Here is an 18,904-nt window from a genome sequence, read left to right on the forward strand (position 1 = left end):
TGTTCTGCTGCCTGCATGAGAGGAGTTGCTGGTCTCAATAGAGAGACATTCATATCTCAGAGCCACATATGGCACCTTTTGGGGGAAGGCTCAGGGCAGTGAACAGAGTGCAGTGCCCTTTCATCCTTGAAGAAGGCCTTAAAGGTGGAGGGGACCTGAACCAGGATGGCATGGCTTGTTTTGCCCCAAAGCACATAGGCCATCTCTAATATCTTCTCCTGCACCACCGCTGTCTACTTTCCATCCTCTCCCACTGCCCCTGCGCAAAGGTTTAAGGGCACCAGCACTCACCTAGGTCTTCGTACTTTTTACAGGTCTTGCTGAGGTTGACAGAGGTGCAGACCTTTTCAATATCATTCCAGCGGCTCCTTCCACTGATTGCTGTCTGCAGAGACCAGGCACAAGTCAGAGAGACGGGTCACATTCCACCCTGATATTGCTCTGCTCATCTCTGACCTTCTGGCTGACATAGCTAGAGAACTGGATTTACACTGAGCTGGATGGTCCTGGTACCTTTAGCTAAATGTACTTGCTGCGTACTCACATTACCAGATGCCCAAGCTTCCCATCCATTCCAATAGTAGGTTAACACTCGATAGCTAAACAGGGTGCTGAATCGGCAACAACAAAAGGAGTGGTATAAGCAGGCGGAGATTGTTCTCAGGAGTTTTACTACTTTAGTACGGAAATCTACCAGCATGAAATAAGAGCCAGTATTTCTATAGGGCCTACCATACTTCCTGCTTACTTGGAGGCCACCATTGGTTATGCCAATAAATGAAGCAGAAAGTAGAGGAGAGGGAGCCAAAGTGCTTTCAGCTCATTTAGGCTGTGATCCAGCAAGGCATTTAAGTCCACAGTTAACTGTAAGCACCAGACTAGATCATTGAAGCCAACTCATGGGCTTTAATGTCAAGCAAGGGTCAAAGTAATTTGCTGGATCTATTGAAATGCAGCAAACACTATTAGTATTTGCCAAGTGCCAGAAGAGTACAAACTGCAACTATCCTTCAGAAATTCAGAGCCTCACATATCACCTTACTTTGGTTTCTTTCGGTCTCACATGAGGTTCCTTTCATATTCCAGAAACAAACACATGGAGGAGATGAGAGTGAGATATGAGCAGCGATTGGTAATTAATTTTTCCTCTTGGGGATTAAACTCTTGTCATTTAAATAGCCACCAATCCCATTCAGAAAGGGCCCAACAAGGAGAATCAATTAACTCAAAGAATTCCCCTTATCAGGCAACATGGCCATAAAGAACCTCTCTGCATTGCAAGTAGAAGAATATGTGGAGACCTGGTTACAGCACAGACTCTCCAGGGCTGCACCACAGCTCAGTATTAAGTTTAAAGTCCTGTCTACACTTCAAAATGTATTCATGTTGTAACCAGGTTCCCTGACATGATAGCCTGTCAGATCTCCCTCTCCATGCACGACCTATACCTGAAGGCAAACCCCCCCACGATGCACTTGGTTGTTCAGCAATATGGTATGAGGGACTCCTTCCCTACTCTGCAGAGAGGAAAGATCAGCTTCCACTCTGAATCACAAGATATTCTCCCTATCCTCCCTCAACGGATATTAACACACTCTCCTAATCATAGAAATGTAGGGCTGGAAGGGACCTCAAGAGGTCATCTCGTCCATCCTCCAATGCTGAGGCAGGACAAAAGCTAGACCATCCCAGACAGGTATTTGTCCAACCTGTTTGTAAAAACCTCCAGTGATGAGGATTCCACAGTCTCCCTAGGGAACCTGCTCCAGTGCTTAAAGTTAGAAATTTTTCTTAATATCTAACCTAAATCTCCCTTGCTGCAAATGATGCCAATCATGTCTTGTCCTGCCCTTGGTGGACATGGAGAACATTTGAGCAATTTCTCTTTGTTGTCTTTAGAACAGCACTTTGAAGACTGTTATCAGGTTCCCCCTCAGCTTTGTCTTCTTCAGACTAAACATGCCCATTGTAGCTCTCAGTTGTGTTTATTTCTCTCTCCACTTAAAGAGATTTCCTTCATATACCCTACTAAAATCTCTGACTCAGTGGAGGTCAACACAATGCTGAAGAAGTTCCTGCAGCCTCTGTCCCCATGGGACTACCACCCAGTTACCTTGCTATGGACGATTTGTAGTGTTAGAGGGATTGCTTCTCTGTCGCCGTCGATTCCCAGCCTTTTGCTGCCTGGACCTTTGTAATACAAAAAGAAGCTAAAGTCACACAACAGCCTTTTCTCTCCCTGCCCTTCAATACATGTTCACACCAATCTCTCCCACCTTAGGAAAAGCTTCCCCGTTTCTGAGGAGTTCAGCTTCTCGCTCTCTCTCAAGTCATGCGTCCTGCTGACAGCAGAACAAGTGGCCTTAGAGTACCTCAGCTTGCTACAAAGCAGAATGGGGCATCACTACAGATGGATGAACAAGTTCAGAGGAAAGACCAGCCATTCCTCCCGCTGCGTGTGGTGGTTTAGTTGATAAAGACTGCTGCCTATTAAGGACAGAGCTAACACCACCAAATACTTTACTTCAGACCGTCATCAGGACTCGAACCCTGGTCTTATGGGGCTCCACTATTCCATCCCAAGCCAGACATCCATTCCCACTTCCAGAAATCATTTCTGTGTCAAAACATGCTGTTCAGTATACCCAGGACAGCCAAGCAATGTCAAGGGGATCAGTGTTAACCTGTTTGTTATACTGAATCAAACGCCTTCCACTTGTTTTGTTGGAATGTGACAGAGGAGCAAAAAGGAAAATTACAGTTCGCTTAAAAGCTGCTTCACATGACTAAGCTAATGGGGGATTTTCAGCATAAATCACAATAAGTAGCCAGAGACCTCTCCACAGAATGAAAAAAAATTAAATTAAATTAGCAGGAGCTGTTGGGTAAGTGTTGTGTCTTGGGGAAAATACAAAGCTGTAAAGGGCTGGTTTACCAGCTGGGCTTCCTTTTTGGGGGGGGGGGGCATATTTTGTACCAATCATAAATTGGGCTTTAAATTTTGTGCCTGAAGTTCACTGATGCTTTTTCCAGACAAAATTATTGCAGGTGCAAAAGGGTGGGTGCAAAACTGCATCATCGAAACCCAGTTCAAAACTATGCCCTAACTGTTTAAAGATGAAAATTGTTGATGGGTTTCACTATTGAAGCATAACGTGGTTAAATCCATAGTTATGGGGATATGGCCAACCAGTTAAATGGAGAGAACTTTGTAAGTTTTGCTTGGAGACAGTAAGAGGAAGTTAGGGCACAGAAAAGGAATCAGTGCCAAAAGAAAAAAACAAATTAATAATGTGTTCGCTTGCAGTATATAATTTAGCCACTAGAGTCTGTGTGTGCTGCACAGAGCTCCAAACAGAATGTGGTCTCTGGTAAACAAGTGAGACAAAATTGGAACTGAAGCTGTGTGGATGCTTGCGTGTGTGTCCGTGGTTGTAGCTGTTTTCTATTAAATAATATTTCCTGTTTTAAAAGATCTATGAATCTATCCGTTTCTTTCCTTTGCCTAATTAAGTCTTACGAGACTATAACCAAGAGATTTTATAACTGAAGTATCAAGACAGAAAAAGAAACTGTGAGTAAAGACCAAAAAAAAAAAAACAAAAAGGAAGTGCTGGCTTCCAAGACACTGTACTGTGCCAGGACCTGACGAAGGGGAAAGGACCTGTTTTTAGCTATGCTAAAATAAATTAACTTTGGATCAAGGGGAAAGTTACAAAAAACTTCTTTGAGAAACAGAAATCGTAAAGACTGTTACAGAAGGGAAAATGTAGGTTTCTTGATGCTTTAGTTTCCAGGTTTGTAAAAATCCCTTTCTACATCCCAGCTCACTGACCACAGAGTTTATTGGAGAAACACTCTCCCCAGCCACCTGCAATCCAACCCAAATGTGAATCCGATTTCTCTGTGCAGTTCATCTGGGTTTTTCTAGCTCCCCTAAGGAGCTGGTTATTAAGCGTTCACCATCAAATCTATTTGTGCCCCAATTTCTAAAGCTGCCATTGTTTCACTACAGAACCTGTAATGCATGAGACTTTAGGAAAGCAAGGAAATACGTGTGTCCAGATCTGATACCTACCCGACGCCCTGATGGCCCGTGTGGCAGCGGAGTGGCCCAGTTCGAGGGAGTGAATGAAGACCTCAGTCGTCTTCTCACCACCAGTGAAGGTTAGCTGTTGGGGGAGGGGGAGAAGAGAGAGATGCGCAATGAATGCGCTGCACAATGAGGGAGCCGGGCATATTCCTAATAGCATAATGCCTTCAAATGAAGCAGTGCAAGGAGAGAGAACCCCTCAAGCTACAAAATCCTAGCAGGACAAGTCACAGCAACCTGATAGCAGCATTCCTACTCTCAGAAATGCTTGCTACCATTACTACCTATGTATTCATCCCACACTCATCACCTTGTTATCAGAGCACAGGATGACAAGAACCTTCCTCTCAATCTCTACATGTTGGACAGAGCAGGCTTTGGGGAACAGGCTCATGGCAGGGATTTCAGAAGGCAAAGCGTGTGTGTAATTGTTAGCACTGGTAAGAGCCACATATATATGGGGAAAGGAAGACAAGTTAGCTGAGAAGTTGTTCACGGGACATCCATCCTCTCTTAGGGACCAGGATATCGGGAGAGAGCAGTGGGGAGGTTGGAGACTTTATGGTGTGATCTGAACTATGCTTCAAGCCATCCCCAGGGATCTGAGAACCACTGCATTCTACAATGGCAGCAACTCAGTTTCTCTGGAGGTCGCTGTTGGTTAACAGGTGCTCCTGAAATAGCTTTATCACCCAGAAGCCTCCTACACCAGCTCTATCACCAGGATCAGCAGGGGCATCAGTCCATCATGAGCCATTAGCTAATGCAGGAAGGGGCAATTGTATACCAGGCTCTACCATGGTGATAAAGCAGAAGGAGATGGACTTGACTAATGGAAGCACACAGGGGCATGCACAAGGGGGGTGCGAGCAGGGGCACCTCTGCCCCCCCAAATCTCTGTGTGTTCCTGAAGCCCGGTGAGGGAGGAAGCAACAGGGCGGCTGCTGGCTGAGCTCCTCCTCCCCACACCCCTACAGCTGCAGCTTCTGCTTCCCTGCTGCTGGAGTCCCACGCATTGCCTCTGCCTCCAGCCCCTGACTCAACTCAGTGGGCATCTGCAGAGCAGGCAGCAGCGCTGGGACTCCCGCAACAGGGAAGGAGAAGCAGCAGGCTGCAGCTGTAGGGGTGGGGGCAAGGACCCTGCAGCCAGCTGCCTGGCTGCTTCCTCCTTGCTGGGGTTGGAGGGAATGGAGAGTTCCTCCTGCAGGGGGAGCTGCTGATGCCTCCTCACTGCTGGGCATCCTGCCAGAGGCGTCCCGAGAAACAGTGTGTGGGGAGGCGGGGCAGGTCACATGAACCTTTCATTTGTGTGTGTTTAACGTGCCCCTCCAAAAGCATTCAAATTTAAATTCCTGCACACGCCCCTGGAAGCATAGGTGCGGGGAGAAACTGGCCAAACCCTTGAGCATCATGGACGTATCAGTCCTGAGGAAACCTTTGCCTCGCAGAGGATGGTACTGGAGTCCTTAGTTGACCTATGTAAAGACAGAAGTTCTCACAAAGCCCAGTGCAAGGTGGGATGGAAAGGCCCAGTCCTGCATACCTCTGTCTGGTAGAGCTGCAGCAGCACCGGGCGAGCGGCGAACCGGCAGTAGTAAAGCACCATGTCAGCCAAGATGGGCAGCTGCTCCCTGGACTCCTCTGTAGGCTCCACCTCGGGTTTGGCAGATTGCTGGCATAGGCACAAGGAGGTGAAATGAAAACCCGCTCTGTACCTGCTGTTCAGCAAAGGGCTGGGAGGTCGTCGGTGCTGGGGAAAGGTGCTAGAGTCGCAGCCCTGGAGACTAAAACCCTTTGAGCAGATGCAGCGGCTGGGCGAGTTCCCCCCCAGACATACCTCCACCCCACCTTGCTGGGACCAGGTCAGCCTCCTTGGCCTCTCCGCTGAGAATGGCGCCCAGGGGATGACCAATGTGGGAAGTAACAGCAAGAACACAATTTGCGACCCAGAGTTTCCCCCAATGTCTCCCTATTGGCCAGTTAGTCTCCTAATGCACAGTCTCCTGTGCATTATCCTGTGAACAGACTCACAGAAGAGGCAGAGCAACAGGGTGGGTCAGGCTGGAACCAACCGCTCCCCAGAGGCTGGCAATGTTCACCCCCAGGAGAGCCTCAAGCTGACTCCCAACCTGGATCTCACAGGACAGCTCAAAACTAGACCCATCCTGGAGCAGACCATTGGCCCAGCTGATGGTCGATACTCCAGATGAAGGGAAGAGACACCCCCCCACCCTCGCCCCATGTCAACACCCGGAAAGGGACAGTGGAGTAATGACCCAAAGCCAAGCTCATTTCCTCCTGAGCTCCCGGACATACCTGACACAGGACATCCGTGGGCAAGTTAATCAGCCCGAAAACATTGCGTTCGTACCATGGGTCCAACATCCCAATGTAGTGGGAGATGTCGTTGGTGCTGCTTTGTGCCCCAGCTGAGCTGGACTCCTGAAACCAGACAGACAGTCACTCAGGGGATGTCTACATTGCAAACAAACACCTGCAGCTGGCCCACGTCAGCTGATTGTGGTGCATGGGGCTCAGGCTATTGGGCTGTTTAACTGTGGCGTAGACGTTCAGGCTCAGGTTGGAGCCCAGATTCTGGGACCTCGGGAGGCGGGATGGTCCCAGAGCTCAGCAGTTAAACAGCCCTGTAGCCCGAGCCCAAGTCAGCGGACATGGGCCAGCCACAGGTGTTCAGTTGCGGTGTAGACATACCCTCACAGACCAGTTTATTTCACTTATTTCACTTACTGCGGGTGGATTTTGAGCTGGCAGAAGATATTGCACTAATGGCCATCGAGAAGGCAGGCTGCCTACAGAACAGCTAGGGACAGGAAAAGCTTCCCTCCCTGCCCCAACCCTGCCAGCCTCAGGTGCCCTTGGCCTGTTCAGTACTTGGCCTCTCTGCTGAGTTAGCCATGAGGAGAACCAGTGAGGACCAAGTGTGGCGCTGCTTGTGAGATGCAGGCAGGTCTCTACACTAGGAGCTGGTCCGACAGCAGGCACAGCACATACCGTTTGTCCTGAGGCTCTCAGGTGAGGCTCTCCTGGAGAAGGAGGAGGATGTGTCAGTGGTGCATATGAGGTAAGGCAGCTCCTCTTCACTGGGATGTAGAAAAACTGCAACTTGAAGTACCTTGTCAGTAACGGGCAATCAATTTCTTGTAGTCTAGAACGGGGAAGGGAAGGAGAGAACTGCAGAGAGCCCATTGTGTTAGCACGAACGAGGTGTGGCTAGTGTCAGGTATGTAAGGCACGCGCGTGATCCCTACCCACACACAAACAGTTGTGTGCAGAGTGAGGAAACAGCGCAGAAGCAGCCCAACTCTTTACTTAGCTCATAAGCTCTCTGGGGCAGGGACCGGCCTTCTGTCAGATGTTCACACAGTGCATCACACGAGGAGATCTGCACAACACCACAGTACAAGGCACTGCCGCGTGCACCACGAAGGGACAGCACTGAGTGTGATGAAGGGAACGTCACTAGGCCTCAGTCCTGGAGGCTAACAGTGGGACCCCAATCCCTCATCATTGCCTCACAGCACAGTCTGCACTGGAGTACAGCCAGGGGATCTGGACCTACCTTTCATGGATATTAACAGAGCTACATCCATTGACACCATCAGAGGCCTGGCCCTTGGACTCCGTAAAGTGACGTGCGGTGGGAGGGCTGGGTAAATGCACACAAGGAATGGGAGCCAGGTTCCTCTGGCGCCATCCCACTCACCTAAGGTTCCTGTATGCCCGGGCCACTTTCCCTGAGATGCGGTCTGACCCAAAGACCACGACGCGCAGCGTGGAGATCTTGGTGTCCTCGTCGTAGCTCAGGAAGGGCCTGCGCTGGATGCACACGTTCGGCGTTGCATGGGGCTGCGGGAGCCGCTGACTCAGCACGTGCTGGGGCAAGGAAAGAGCCCTCCGGGAGCGCGCTGGGATACGGTGCTTGGCCTCCGGGTTGCACAGGCTCTCGGCCCGGCGCAGAGGCAGGGAGAGCAAACCAGTGTCGGGATAGTCCCTTACGTCTCTCCGCAAGACCAGATGGCTTTTGCTCTTGAACAGCTTGCAGATTTTGCTGGCCAGTCTCTGCCTCTGCTTGTGAACAGTTATCTCCTCTTTCAGGTCTGGCCTCCCCACCAGATCGAGAGAGCTTTCGTCGCTGTCTTCGACATAGCCACTGTCCATGCAGTCCTTGAGGCTAGACACAAAGGACTTCAAGGACCTTCTGGAGACCACCGACAGCTCCGAAATGGAGTCCTTGGAAGTGGTGAAGAGAGACATCCGCGAATGCTTCGACGCCTCCTCTGATAACTCCGAGTATACAGAGTCCTTGGAAACTGCCGAAATGGAGGAAAGGAGTGAGTCTCTTTGTGGAGAGCAGCCATCTGTTTCTGTCTCCTCTTCCTCCTCATCCTCCAAGAGCACCGGCTTGAGAACATCGCACTCCTTGTCAAGTATGTCTCTGAGGATATCTGAAAGAATCAGAGCCAGCACAGAAGCCTAAGCACCACAACATGGGAGATGGGAGAGGTATATCAGGCCTCTCAGCCCGTTCACCCTAGAGCCAGTGAAGAACTATCCTCTACAGTGTTGTTCTCCAGTACTTTGTCCAGCCTCATATGACCCCAGTGGTGGAACTTTCATCCCTTCCTTTCTGAGCCATCCCACATTAATACCAAATGTACTTGTGTCCAGAAGTTGACTTGTCAGACGTTGTCAATGTTTTCTGACCAAAAAAGCGTTTTTGGTGTGTGGGGGGGGAGTGGGGGGGGGGCGGAGGGAAGCAGTTTTGTCAAAATCTGAACACTTTCATGAAAACTGTTTGATTTCAATAACATTTGTTATGCAAAAAAAGTTTGAAACAAAAGTCAGTTTTCTTTCAAATGGAAGTTTTTGTTTTGTTTGTTTTCAAACACAAAAGTAAACTAACATTTGTTTCGCTTCCTTTTAACTTGGATTGTCAACTAGTTCTACTACTTACACCCACACCTCATTAAAATGTATTTTAATACTATTCAAGATAACCAGCCAGGTCGGAAAGTGATAATGCCACCTACAGGTGACTGGCTCCCTGACAAAAATGTACTCAGTGAGAAGAATGAAACAGGGGAGGAGAAGGTGGACCAACAGTTTTTCAGAGCGACAGAATTGATGTAGCTTTTTGGGGCCTGCTGCCATTGACTGCACAGAAACACAGAGATTTGCCATAAGCAGGGATTGGGAGTAAAAGAGAGGTAGCAGCTTTGCTTGCAAAATTGCCCTGCGCAGGAGGGGGGAGGAAATTACCAGGCCAGGCACAAAAACACCCTGCTCACTTGACCCTACCCTGAGGACAATGGAAACTCCCAGTATTTTGGTGCTCAAAGGGTATGCCCACACTGGAGCTGGAGGTGACATTCCCAGCTCGGGTGGACATACCCACACTAGTTTTCATCGAGCTAGTGTGCTAAAAACAGAGCATGGCCACTGCAGGGCGAGGGGCTAATCACTCTGTGTATGTACCCTTCCTAGAGCACAGGCACCGACTCAGCAGGGCTAGCCCTCCTGCTGCTCCAGCTATGGTGGCTGAACATCTGTTTTTAGAAGAGTTCTCAAACTGGGACTTGCACCTCCACCTCCGGTGTAGCCTTCTGCCGAGGGAGCTAAACTTACCCCCAAGCGGGCCACTACAATTTGGCAAAGTTGCTGTAGGACAGCTGGCCTGTCCAGCCTGGAAGGGCTGAAGCCATGCCCCAGGCCTCTTTCAGACTCTTGCGTTGTGCTGTGGTTTAGTCACTTGAACACAAAACTCACCAAGTGACACAGAGTTATTTCCCAGACCCAAGCAGGTGGCAGGGACCCAGGGGCCTTTCCCCTTGTGTCTCTCCCCACTACTCCGGGACCTGTCAGGAGCCAACTTCCTTCCTGCAGGCTCCCTCCTCAACTGAGCCCTTTCAGCACTTTACGGTAATCCCTGACCTCTCCGCAGCTGGCCACAAGCTCCCCGACTCTTAAAGGGGCACACCACCCTATTATAGTTGTATTATTATTAATTCTCTGTATAGTGGTCGTACCTAGGACCCCCGTCACGGACCAGGTCCCCATTGTACTGGGCACTGTACAGAGACAGAACCGAAAGGCAGACCCTGTCGCAGAGAACGTTCCATCCAAGTACTAGGTAGGTTCCAATAACGTATATTTTCAACATCAAGGGCCATTATTTCTCTTCACATTATCCACATTCTAGGAACACAGGAGGGTCCCAGATCAGCACAGGGCCAGGTCTCAGTTCTGCAAACACCCACATACATGCTTAACTTGAATCCTGCGAGGAGCACCAATGACTTCAACACATTTCAAATTAAGCACGTGCGTGTTTGCAAGATCGGGGCTTGAGAGCCTCTCTGGTCTAGGATACTGCCTCTGCCACTGGCCCCGTGCTTCTGAGGAAGTCAAACACGATACAGCTCTCTTTGCATGCCAGTGCCGTGGGAGGCAGGGGAGTTCTTCCTCAGTCAAGCTGGCAATCCACTGTAGGTGAGTTTTAGCCTTACCGAAATTATCCTTGTCCCAGCTGTAAGTGTAGCATCGAGCAACAGGGATGGGGACATTGTGGAGTTTATGTGACTGGGCCACCCCTGAGAAGAGAGAAGAGAAAGTGGCAAGTTAGGACCATACAGTGAGAAGGCATCTCCTCTCTGACTGAATCCAGTCCCTTGCTATTGCAGGCCCCTCCATATCATAATCCAATTCATATTCATTTATCTAGCTTCATCTCAAAACCATTTAGATTGTTCGCCTCCCCTCCCATTGGAAGGGCCATTACAGAACCTCTCTCCTCTGATGGTTAGAAACCATCTTTCATTTCCAGCCTAAATTTATTCAGGGCCAGTTTAAGTCAGCACAGGCAAGCGTTGACTGAAGTGAAAAGTTCCAACATCAAGGCCCCTCTTCCACTTGTGGGCCCCATCCCCCACTCCTCTCCAGCAAGTGATGCCACCAGCGATTCACTCTAACAGCCAGGGATGAATGTGGGGAGAGGAGGAAGCAGTGAATTCTCACTAGCTCCTCCCACAAAGTGAGCTCCACCTACGTAGGACAGCAACATGAGAATCTTCTCACCACAGACGGTGCACATGTTAAACAAAACAGCCTCTGCCAAACTCAGCTGAGGGGGCTCCTTGGGCTCTGTCCCCCCTCAATGGGGCTAAGATGCTGCTTTGTGCTCCATTCCGCCCCTCTGCCTTGCTGGGTCCAGAGATCAGGTTGGAATGGAACTCGCAAACTCCGCCCACAACCCACACCACACTCTGGCATGACATCACAACGAGCCATTGCTCACAGCCGATCACGCAGACCTTCACCATACAGTCAGGCATTCTCCTTGTGAGAGAGCTTTCAGCAGCAGCAAAAAAGGTTCAGAACATTGACATCTAAAGCGATCCATGCTAGGCATGAGTGGGGCAGTTCAGAGCTCTCAGAGCTATAATTTCAGGCTGTCTGCAGACCCAGGCAGGGGTCACTGTTACAATCGGTTTGTGTTATGAAAGTTTTCTTCCTAACCATAAGGGTTAGAGACTTTTTTTTTTTAATAAAAGTTGAGATTCTGGAGCAGAAAAAGAAACAACCAAGAAGAAAGCCCCAAGGACCAGCTCATCATGAGGGAGTGAGCCAGAACAGATTTTTTGTTCTGCTTTTGAAACGTAGTCCAATCAAGGATTTCATGCTTCATAGCATTCACTCCTTATCTCTCAAAACAGAGCAGCTAATGTATATGACAGACCAGGCTAGAGAAAGAAAAGTAGAACATTGTATAAATTAGAACAGGGGTCAGCAACCTTTCAGAAGTGGTGTGCCGAGTCTTCATTTATTCACTCTAATTTAAGGTTTCGTGTGCCAGTAATACATTCTAACGTTTTCAGAAGGTCTCTTTCTATAAGTCTATAATATATAACTAAACTATTGTTGTATGTAAAGTAAATAAGGTTTTCTAAATGTTTAAAAAGATTCATTTAAAACTAAATTAAAATGCAGCGTCCCTGGACCAGTGGCCAGGACCTGGGCAGTGTGAGTGCCACTGAAAAATCAGCTCGCGTGCCGCCTTTGGCACCTGTGCCATAGGTTGCCTCCCCCTAAATGAGAACAACCCCACTCACTCTCATACCTGTGATATTAGGAAAGCCTGATTCAGCCGCAATGTCCTGCAGCATGGACTTCAGCTGTTCCCTGGCTGCGACAGGGTCGCTGGTAACGACTGCCAGCTCCTGAGCTTCTGTGGTGTGAGAATGGATCTCTGAGAGCTCTTCTAAGGTCTTGGACTAAAGAGAGCACAGAGATTCAGAGACAGCTTGTCAACGTGTGGGTGTCTCTCCATGAAGCATCACTCATTTCTTCCAGAAATACTCCTGGGCAGAGGTAAGTGAATCCCCCATGAAAATTTTTTGGGGAAAATGTCTTAATTTCATTCAAATAAATCCATTTTTTTTTGTTTGGAGGGGAAATTTAAACTATTTAAAAAAAAAGAAAATGGGAATTTTTGTTAACTTTGAATTTTAGATCTCTTCTCTTCCCTCCCTCCTTTTTTGCCTTCTGACCCCTTTTTTCCAGTGGGTTAAAAAAATGAAAAGGCAGGGCAGGGCAGGGCAAAGAACTAAAGTAGTGAGAAAAAAGTGGGACTTCCCCCCAACCACAAAAAAGTTTCAAAAAATACTTTTAAATGTTTCATTATAAATTTAACAAAAAAAGTACAACAACACACTTTTTTCCTTGAGAAATCATTGCTGAAACCGTGTTCTGTTTGGTTTTAAATTTTGAATGACAACTCAACCAGCTCTATTCATCACTGTTTCCCATTGTTTCACTGTAAAATAATGGGCATGAAAAGTTGTTTCTACCTTCTGAATTGAACTGCTGCGAGATCTCACCTCCCTCTTGCAACTCACGAGACAATTTACATTCATGCAGCATCCCCAGAAGCACTGTGCAACCAAACTGATCCGTGAATTGCACAAGGGTCAGCATGGAAATGCAGCCATCTCTGGGATGGAGACCACCGCTTAACAGCACAGAAAAAAATCACCCTGTGCATCGGGGATAGAACTGCTCTCGTTCAAAGGCCTCCAAGCAGAATGTAGGACTCACTCTACCTTCAAGATGTTCTGTAAGCTGCCCAAATCGCACTTGGTCCCAAAAGTGGCCTGGTAGATGTGTCCAATTAGCATGACGAAGGTGCTGTGCTGGGTGTGCTCCATGGTGCTCATCTTCTTGGCGACAGACAGATATTCGCTCTGAACCTCAGAGGGGTTGAGCAGCAGAACCGTGCTAAAGGCAACACGAGATGGTGGTTCGTGAGCGTAAAATAAAATCAACCCACTGCAGCTTCAGGGTTAATTAAACAGCACTTTGCAAACTGAACCCTGACATGGGAATAGATATCATAAATAATAGTTGCACTGTTAGCGAGACCTGAGGAGCAGAGGAACTTGGGAGCTTTGTGTGGCATTTGATCAATTCCAAACTATTCCACCTATCAGATGGTGAAATCCTTCCAAGTTACAGGAACACGAGCCTGAGAGAAGCCCTTCACCTCATTATCCCAGTTTACTGTACACGCACAGCACTGCCGAGCTCCCCCCACCCTGCACCCTTATGCACTGTCAGCAATGGCATCTATAGACCAGCTTTGCTCTGTCAGTGCTTGGCAGATGGGCCCCAGCACTCTGGTCCCTGGGCTTCCCATCAGCACAAACTGCCAACTGTGCCAGGCCACAGGCTGTTTTACCAAAGCACAGGCTGGGCACGGAGCAGGAAGTGTATGTTGACAGTGGCCTAAATCTAGACCGTTGTGATTGCACACAGTGCTACGGCCCTTTCATCAGACAGACACCAGGTCCCTTCCGCAAACAGCCTGCAGTCTAAATGAGACAGATCACACACGACGGGGGAAGGACAGAAAGGACAATGGAGTAAGAGAAGAAAAACAAAACTTGCACTTGGGAGAGCATCTTGGTTAATGGGGCTGGCTACCGGATCCACATGAGATCTTGGCAGATGCACCAGATCCTTGCTAGCTTCCAGGTGTGACTGAACGTATCCAGGGCATGAGAGGGTATAGACCATACAAGACCTATCTCTCTCCCAATGTGCAGTTGCTGCTGCAGAGATTGACCAAGGTGCTCAAACTAAGAGTCCCTAGATTTAAATACCTGGGGTGGATGGTCTCAGAGGAAAGCCCCTGCCTTCGGAACTGGACTCCCAGCTATTTCACCGGAGGCGGAGGTTGCTAACCTCCAGGACACAGCACACAGTCTGAAGCAGAGCGGTGGGGAATAGAGGCACTCCTTAAGCACAGCAATGGAGTTTCTTCTCCATACTAACAGCAGCCTCTAGTTGCATATTAATTGCTAAGGCCCTGGTGCAGCAAGGTGCTTAAGCAGGTGATTAACTTTAACCAGGTGAGCAGTCCCGGTGTAATCAACAGGACTTGCTTAAAGCTGAGCACATGCTGCAGGGTTTGCAGGACCAGGGCCTCAATAGGCCCACAGTCTCAGGTAATGGGCACAAGCTTTGTATAATGCCCAGGCCTAGTCTATACACAGATTTTGTACTGGTAGAAATATGTGGGTTATGGGGTATGATTTTTTTTTTTTACCTACATAGTTATACTGGTACAACTGCTAGCGTGGGTACACTGGTATTAACACACCAAATATCAGTATAACTTAGTTCCTTTCCCATAAAGGGATAGCTAGCCTAGTATAAAACACCTTTATGCTTTTATCACTGCATCCTCACTGGGAGATGTGTTGTTGTACCATTTTAACCACACTGGTATATTTAAAGCAGTCCAACTTGCATACCGACAAGCCTGAAATAAAAAATGCGCACAGCAGGGGCACATGAGCCAGCAGTGGTTGCTAATAGCAGGCTAGAGAGAGATCAGCTCCATGTTCACACTTCCATATTTACAGATGAGGGTGATAGCAAAGGGAGAAAGGGATCGAAGGCCCAGATAAGTGCCCCACCTTCCTCCTCTGTCTCAGTCACATACTCCTGGCTATGTGCTGGCTTCTTTATTTGTCAAGAGACGGTGCTTTTATTGATCAAGCATGAACCCTGTCAAACTTCCTGCCTGGGATGGGATGAAGCTGTTCCCCTCCCTCCAACCTTTGCCCCGCACCCCTTCTGGCTAAGGCACGTCACCTTGGATTTTCTCTGCTCTCCAACTCATGGAAATTGGACCAAGTATTCTCTGGGCACGAGGCATGGATCAGCCCCTTCTTTTCCCCATCCTGTTCTCCTCAAGACCATGCATTTCCCACCATGGGGTGTCAGCAAACACATACGCACACACCAGATGTGGGGAGGGCCCAGGACGGTCACTATGGGAATGCTGTGATTTCTACTTTATCCCTATGCCTTTACCATTAGTTCGGTGCTGTTCTCCACTGCCCCTTCTCCCCCTGAACTCATACCCAGCTGCATCTAGGGTGACGTTCCAGGGGCTGCTTGCCCTAGCTTGGCATCTGCCCCTTGATTATGAGCACTTTGGAAAGAGCAGTGGTGGTTCCAGGGAGACCTGCTGCTAGACCACACTAAGCTGCCCCCATCTCCCCATAGCAGCACTCACATGGTGGAGCTCTGGCAGCTCTTCATGGACAGTCCCTGCTCCGCCCTCACCAGCCTTTGGTACGAAATCCCTGTGGGGAAAGAGAAAAGCAATTCACTGATGGCAACTTGGATCACACAGGAGCAAGAGAAGCCAGTAAATTGCTGCCATCAAGGCTGTCTCTTTAACATTTGCTGAACTGGCTGAGGTAAAGACCAGGAGGGCACCTGATCTTTTAAAATGCATTAGCTACCATATGCTAATGTCACATCTTCAGTCCTCATCTAGACAAGACCTGAGAGGTAACTTGCATTCAGAGGCTCACTCAACTCTCCAAGTGGAACCGACTGTACCTGGGTAGGTGTGTGGGGGGGGTGAGAACAAAGCCTATGGCGAAGTGATAGGAGATGACATGCTGGCGGTGAGTTACCAGCCCTACTTCAACTGTGCAAGAGCTATGGAGCGGGAATGGAGGGGTGGTCAGGACCAAGCAAGGATGAATGTGGGCAAGAGGCTGGAGCGATGGGATAGAAACCAAAGGAGATGGAGACAAGGTCAACCGTAAGCATGGAGCAGGTTGGGGAGCTCACACCAGGGGTGCCCAGAGGAGGGGGCAAGAGGGGCAATTTGCCCCAGGCCCCATGCTCTGCAGGGGCCCCCATGCGAGTTTTTTGGGGTCCCTGGAGCAGGGTCCTTCACTCACTCCGGGAGGCCCGGAAAACCCTTGCGGGACCGGGCCCCGGAGCTTCTTCCGCTCCCGGTCTTCGCCGGCGGGGGGGGTCCTTCCGCTCCGGGGCGGAAGGACCCCCCCGCCAGCGAATTACCGCCGAAGCGGGACCTGCCGCCGAAGTGCAACCTGGTCTTCGGCGGTAATTCGGCGGCGGGGGGCCCTTCCATTCCGGGACCCGCCGCCGAAGTGCCCCGAAGACCCGCGGCGGGGACCCCCCGCCAACAAATTACGGCCAAAGAGTGGGCTGCACTTCGGCGGCTGATCCCGCTTCGGTGGTAATTCGCCGGTGGGGGGCCCCCGCTGCGGGTCCCAGAACAGAAGGGCCCCTCGCTGCCGAACAGGGCCGGCTCTAGACATTTCGCCATGCGAGGGACGCCCTGCTGCTTGCCAGTCCCACGACTCCGGTGGACCTCCTGCAGGCGTGCCTGCGGATGCTCCACCGGAGCCGCGGGACCAGCAGACCCTCCGCAGGCACGACTGCGGGAGGTCCACCAGAGCCGCCTGCCGCCGACGGCCCCAGGCCCCCGGAATCCTCTGGGCGGCCTGGGCTCACACAGAGCAGAGGGGAGAAGTGTGAGGCGTATGGCAGTCAGAGCAGTGGGTTGCGTGTGAGGTGAGTATGAGATAGGAGAGATGGAGGTGAGAAGCAGGAGGCTGAGGGAGAAATCCCAGGAGCAGAGTGCAAGGGCACGTTGGGAAAAGACGAGGACACAAGATCTGAAAGACTGGTTGGCAAGCAGAAGAGCCGGAAGCAGATGCAGGGAGGAGGGGGCTATGAAGCCGGAGCAACTCCAGGGAGATTTGAAGGCAAGTCTAAACGACGTTCAGCTAACGAGAGAAAGTAAAGGAATGTGATGGAGAGCTGGGGCAGGGAGCAGGAGAGTACAAGAAGCACACAACAGAGAAAAACCAGTAGGTCACATCCCTCTGCCAGTGCCAGACTGTGCCCTGTGCTGTTTTCTACTGTTCTGTCCAATCTTCATTTACAGTGCCCCAGGATCCCCTCCAGCTGAGCAGACAGAGACCAGGAAGGTGAGTCACTGCTAAGGCGTAAGTTGTGTGGCCTCAGCCGGGTAGCTGCCGAGGCCATCAGGATCACATGATCATGTATTTCATCAATTTCATCCCATTGCACTGTCTATGCTCTAGCCTACACCAGTTCAGAGAAGCCACATTCAGCCCAGCAGTGCTGAGCAGCTCTGGATATCAGTGTCAAGAACAGTCTCTAGGCTGGTGGAGAACAGTCAGGTACCAAGGTCAGTGGGTTTCACTGTTCACCAGGTCTCTAAAGCACCATGGAGGGACTTGGGCACATGATTCCCAAAAGCAACCTCCACAGTCAGGAGAGGGAGAATTAAAGAAAACGAGCTCTTGATCTCCAGGCTTCAGGGCACCAGCTGATCAGCAGCAGGGAACCAGGATAAAATAAGGGGCTTTACACCAGGGTACAGTTCTGTCTCTGACACCTCTGATATGGGCCACTGCTGTGGGCAGGACGTTGTCCATTCCGGTGAGGCAATCCCATTGGCTTTAATAGGACCAGTCATGGGGAAAAATAAGCAGGGAAAGTTTTCCTACACCAATAAGATTCACACTACTGAACTACAACCAGCAACTACCTGCGGCTTCCACTTGCTTCCCCAGGACATCCACGAGGCCTCACTAGACGGAGAAGACTTTGCAATGATTTTCACTCATTTATTTCATTCAGTGTCTGTAACTTTAGGAACTAGGGGTCCCAGGTGCTGGGGGGAGGAGAGGGGACAAAATTCTCTCTCTTACCTGCATCCGATTCCCCCCTTCCCCAACATGACTTCTGAAGTCTTCTCAGGTTGTATGAGCAAATTCAGCACCTATCCGCCTGCGTTCTCAGCACTGGGAATAGGCTTTTTATTTGTCCATAGAACAAGTTGCCGTGCAGGCAGCAGTCGTGCAAGCTTCCCCTCTCCCACACAGCTTCCCCCCTGAACCAGAAGCACCAGACGGGCACTCAGTCCATGTGGCATGCTCATGCCCGGCCACCCCCAATGAGCCTCAAGCATGCTGACAGCTTTGTCGATCTGGATTTGTGGCTCCTGGGAAGTGGGCTGAGACTTATCAAATCCATTTCAGACAGGACACTAATCAGCTACCAGACATGGGCCTCGGAAAGCCCTTGCAGCAGCGTCCCCTGTTTGAGTGGTGCCTTCCTGTGCAATTTCCTGGGGCAGCCTGTGCGATCCAAGCTGATGTTTTGTTCATCGATTCATTTAATGATCGTGCTTTGCAGAACAATCCACCACCCAGGCTCTCAGACAATACCAAGGTTTATTGTACTCTTGGCAAATATTGACAGCAGCTTTGTCTTGGTTAATCTTTATCTCTTGGCTTTGACCTCATAAGAGATTCCCAGGAAAGCAGAAGCATTTGGACAGTATCTGGTGATACTGAACCACAAACAGCTCCGGAAGTGCCTGGAAAACAGAATGAGTCTATAAGGTCTTGATTGGATTTCCAATGG

General features: G+C 49.8%; 1 protein-coding gene across 1 annotated transcript in view; it reads right to left on the minus strand.

The window, feature by feature from the left end:
• PIK3R5 (phosphoinositide-3-kinase regulatory subunit 5) overlaps positions 1 to 18,904 on the minus strand; it is a 104,395-nt gene that overhangs the window by 8,925 nt on the left and 76,566 nt on the right. Inside the window, exons 6-16 of the mRNA XM_050919244.1 lie at positions 15,696 to 15,765; positions 13,213 to 13,387; positions 12,231 to 12,384; positions 10,621 to 10,704; positions 7,818 to 8,559; positions 7,106 to 7,259; positions 6,410 to 6,535; positions 5,637 to 5,765; positions 4,079 to 4,172; positions 2,114 to 2,190; positions 292 to 385 (exon numbers count right to left, since the gene is read on the minus strand). Coding sequence (XP_050775201.1) covers positions 292 to 385; positions 2,114 to 2,190; positions 4,079 to 4,172; positions 5,637 to 5,765; positions 6,410 to 6,535; positions 7,106 to 7,259; positions 7,818 to 8,559; positions 10,621 to 10,704; positions 12,231 to 12,384; positions 13,213 to 13,387; positions 15,696 to 15,765 — 1,899 coding nt within the window. The remainder of the gene's footprint in view (positions 1 to 291; positions 386 to 2,113; positions 2,191 to 4,078; positions 4,173 to 5,636; positions 5,766 to 6,409; positions 6,536 to 7,105; positions 7,260 to 7,817; positions 8,560 to 10,620; positions 10,705 to 12,230; positions 12,385 to 13,212; positions 13,388 to 15,695; positions 15,766 to 18,904) is intronic.

Source organism: Gopherus flavomarginatus, chromosome 12, assembly GCF_025201925.1.
Source record: "Gopherus flavomarginatus isolate rGopFla2 chromosome 12, rGopFla2.mat.asm, whole genome shotgun sequence".
NCBI lineage: Eukaryota > Metazoa > Chordata > Testudines > Testudinidae > Gopherus > Gopherus flavomarginatus.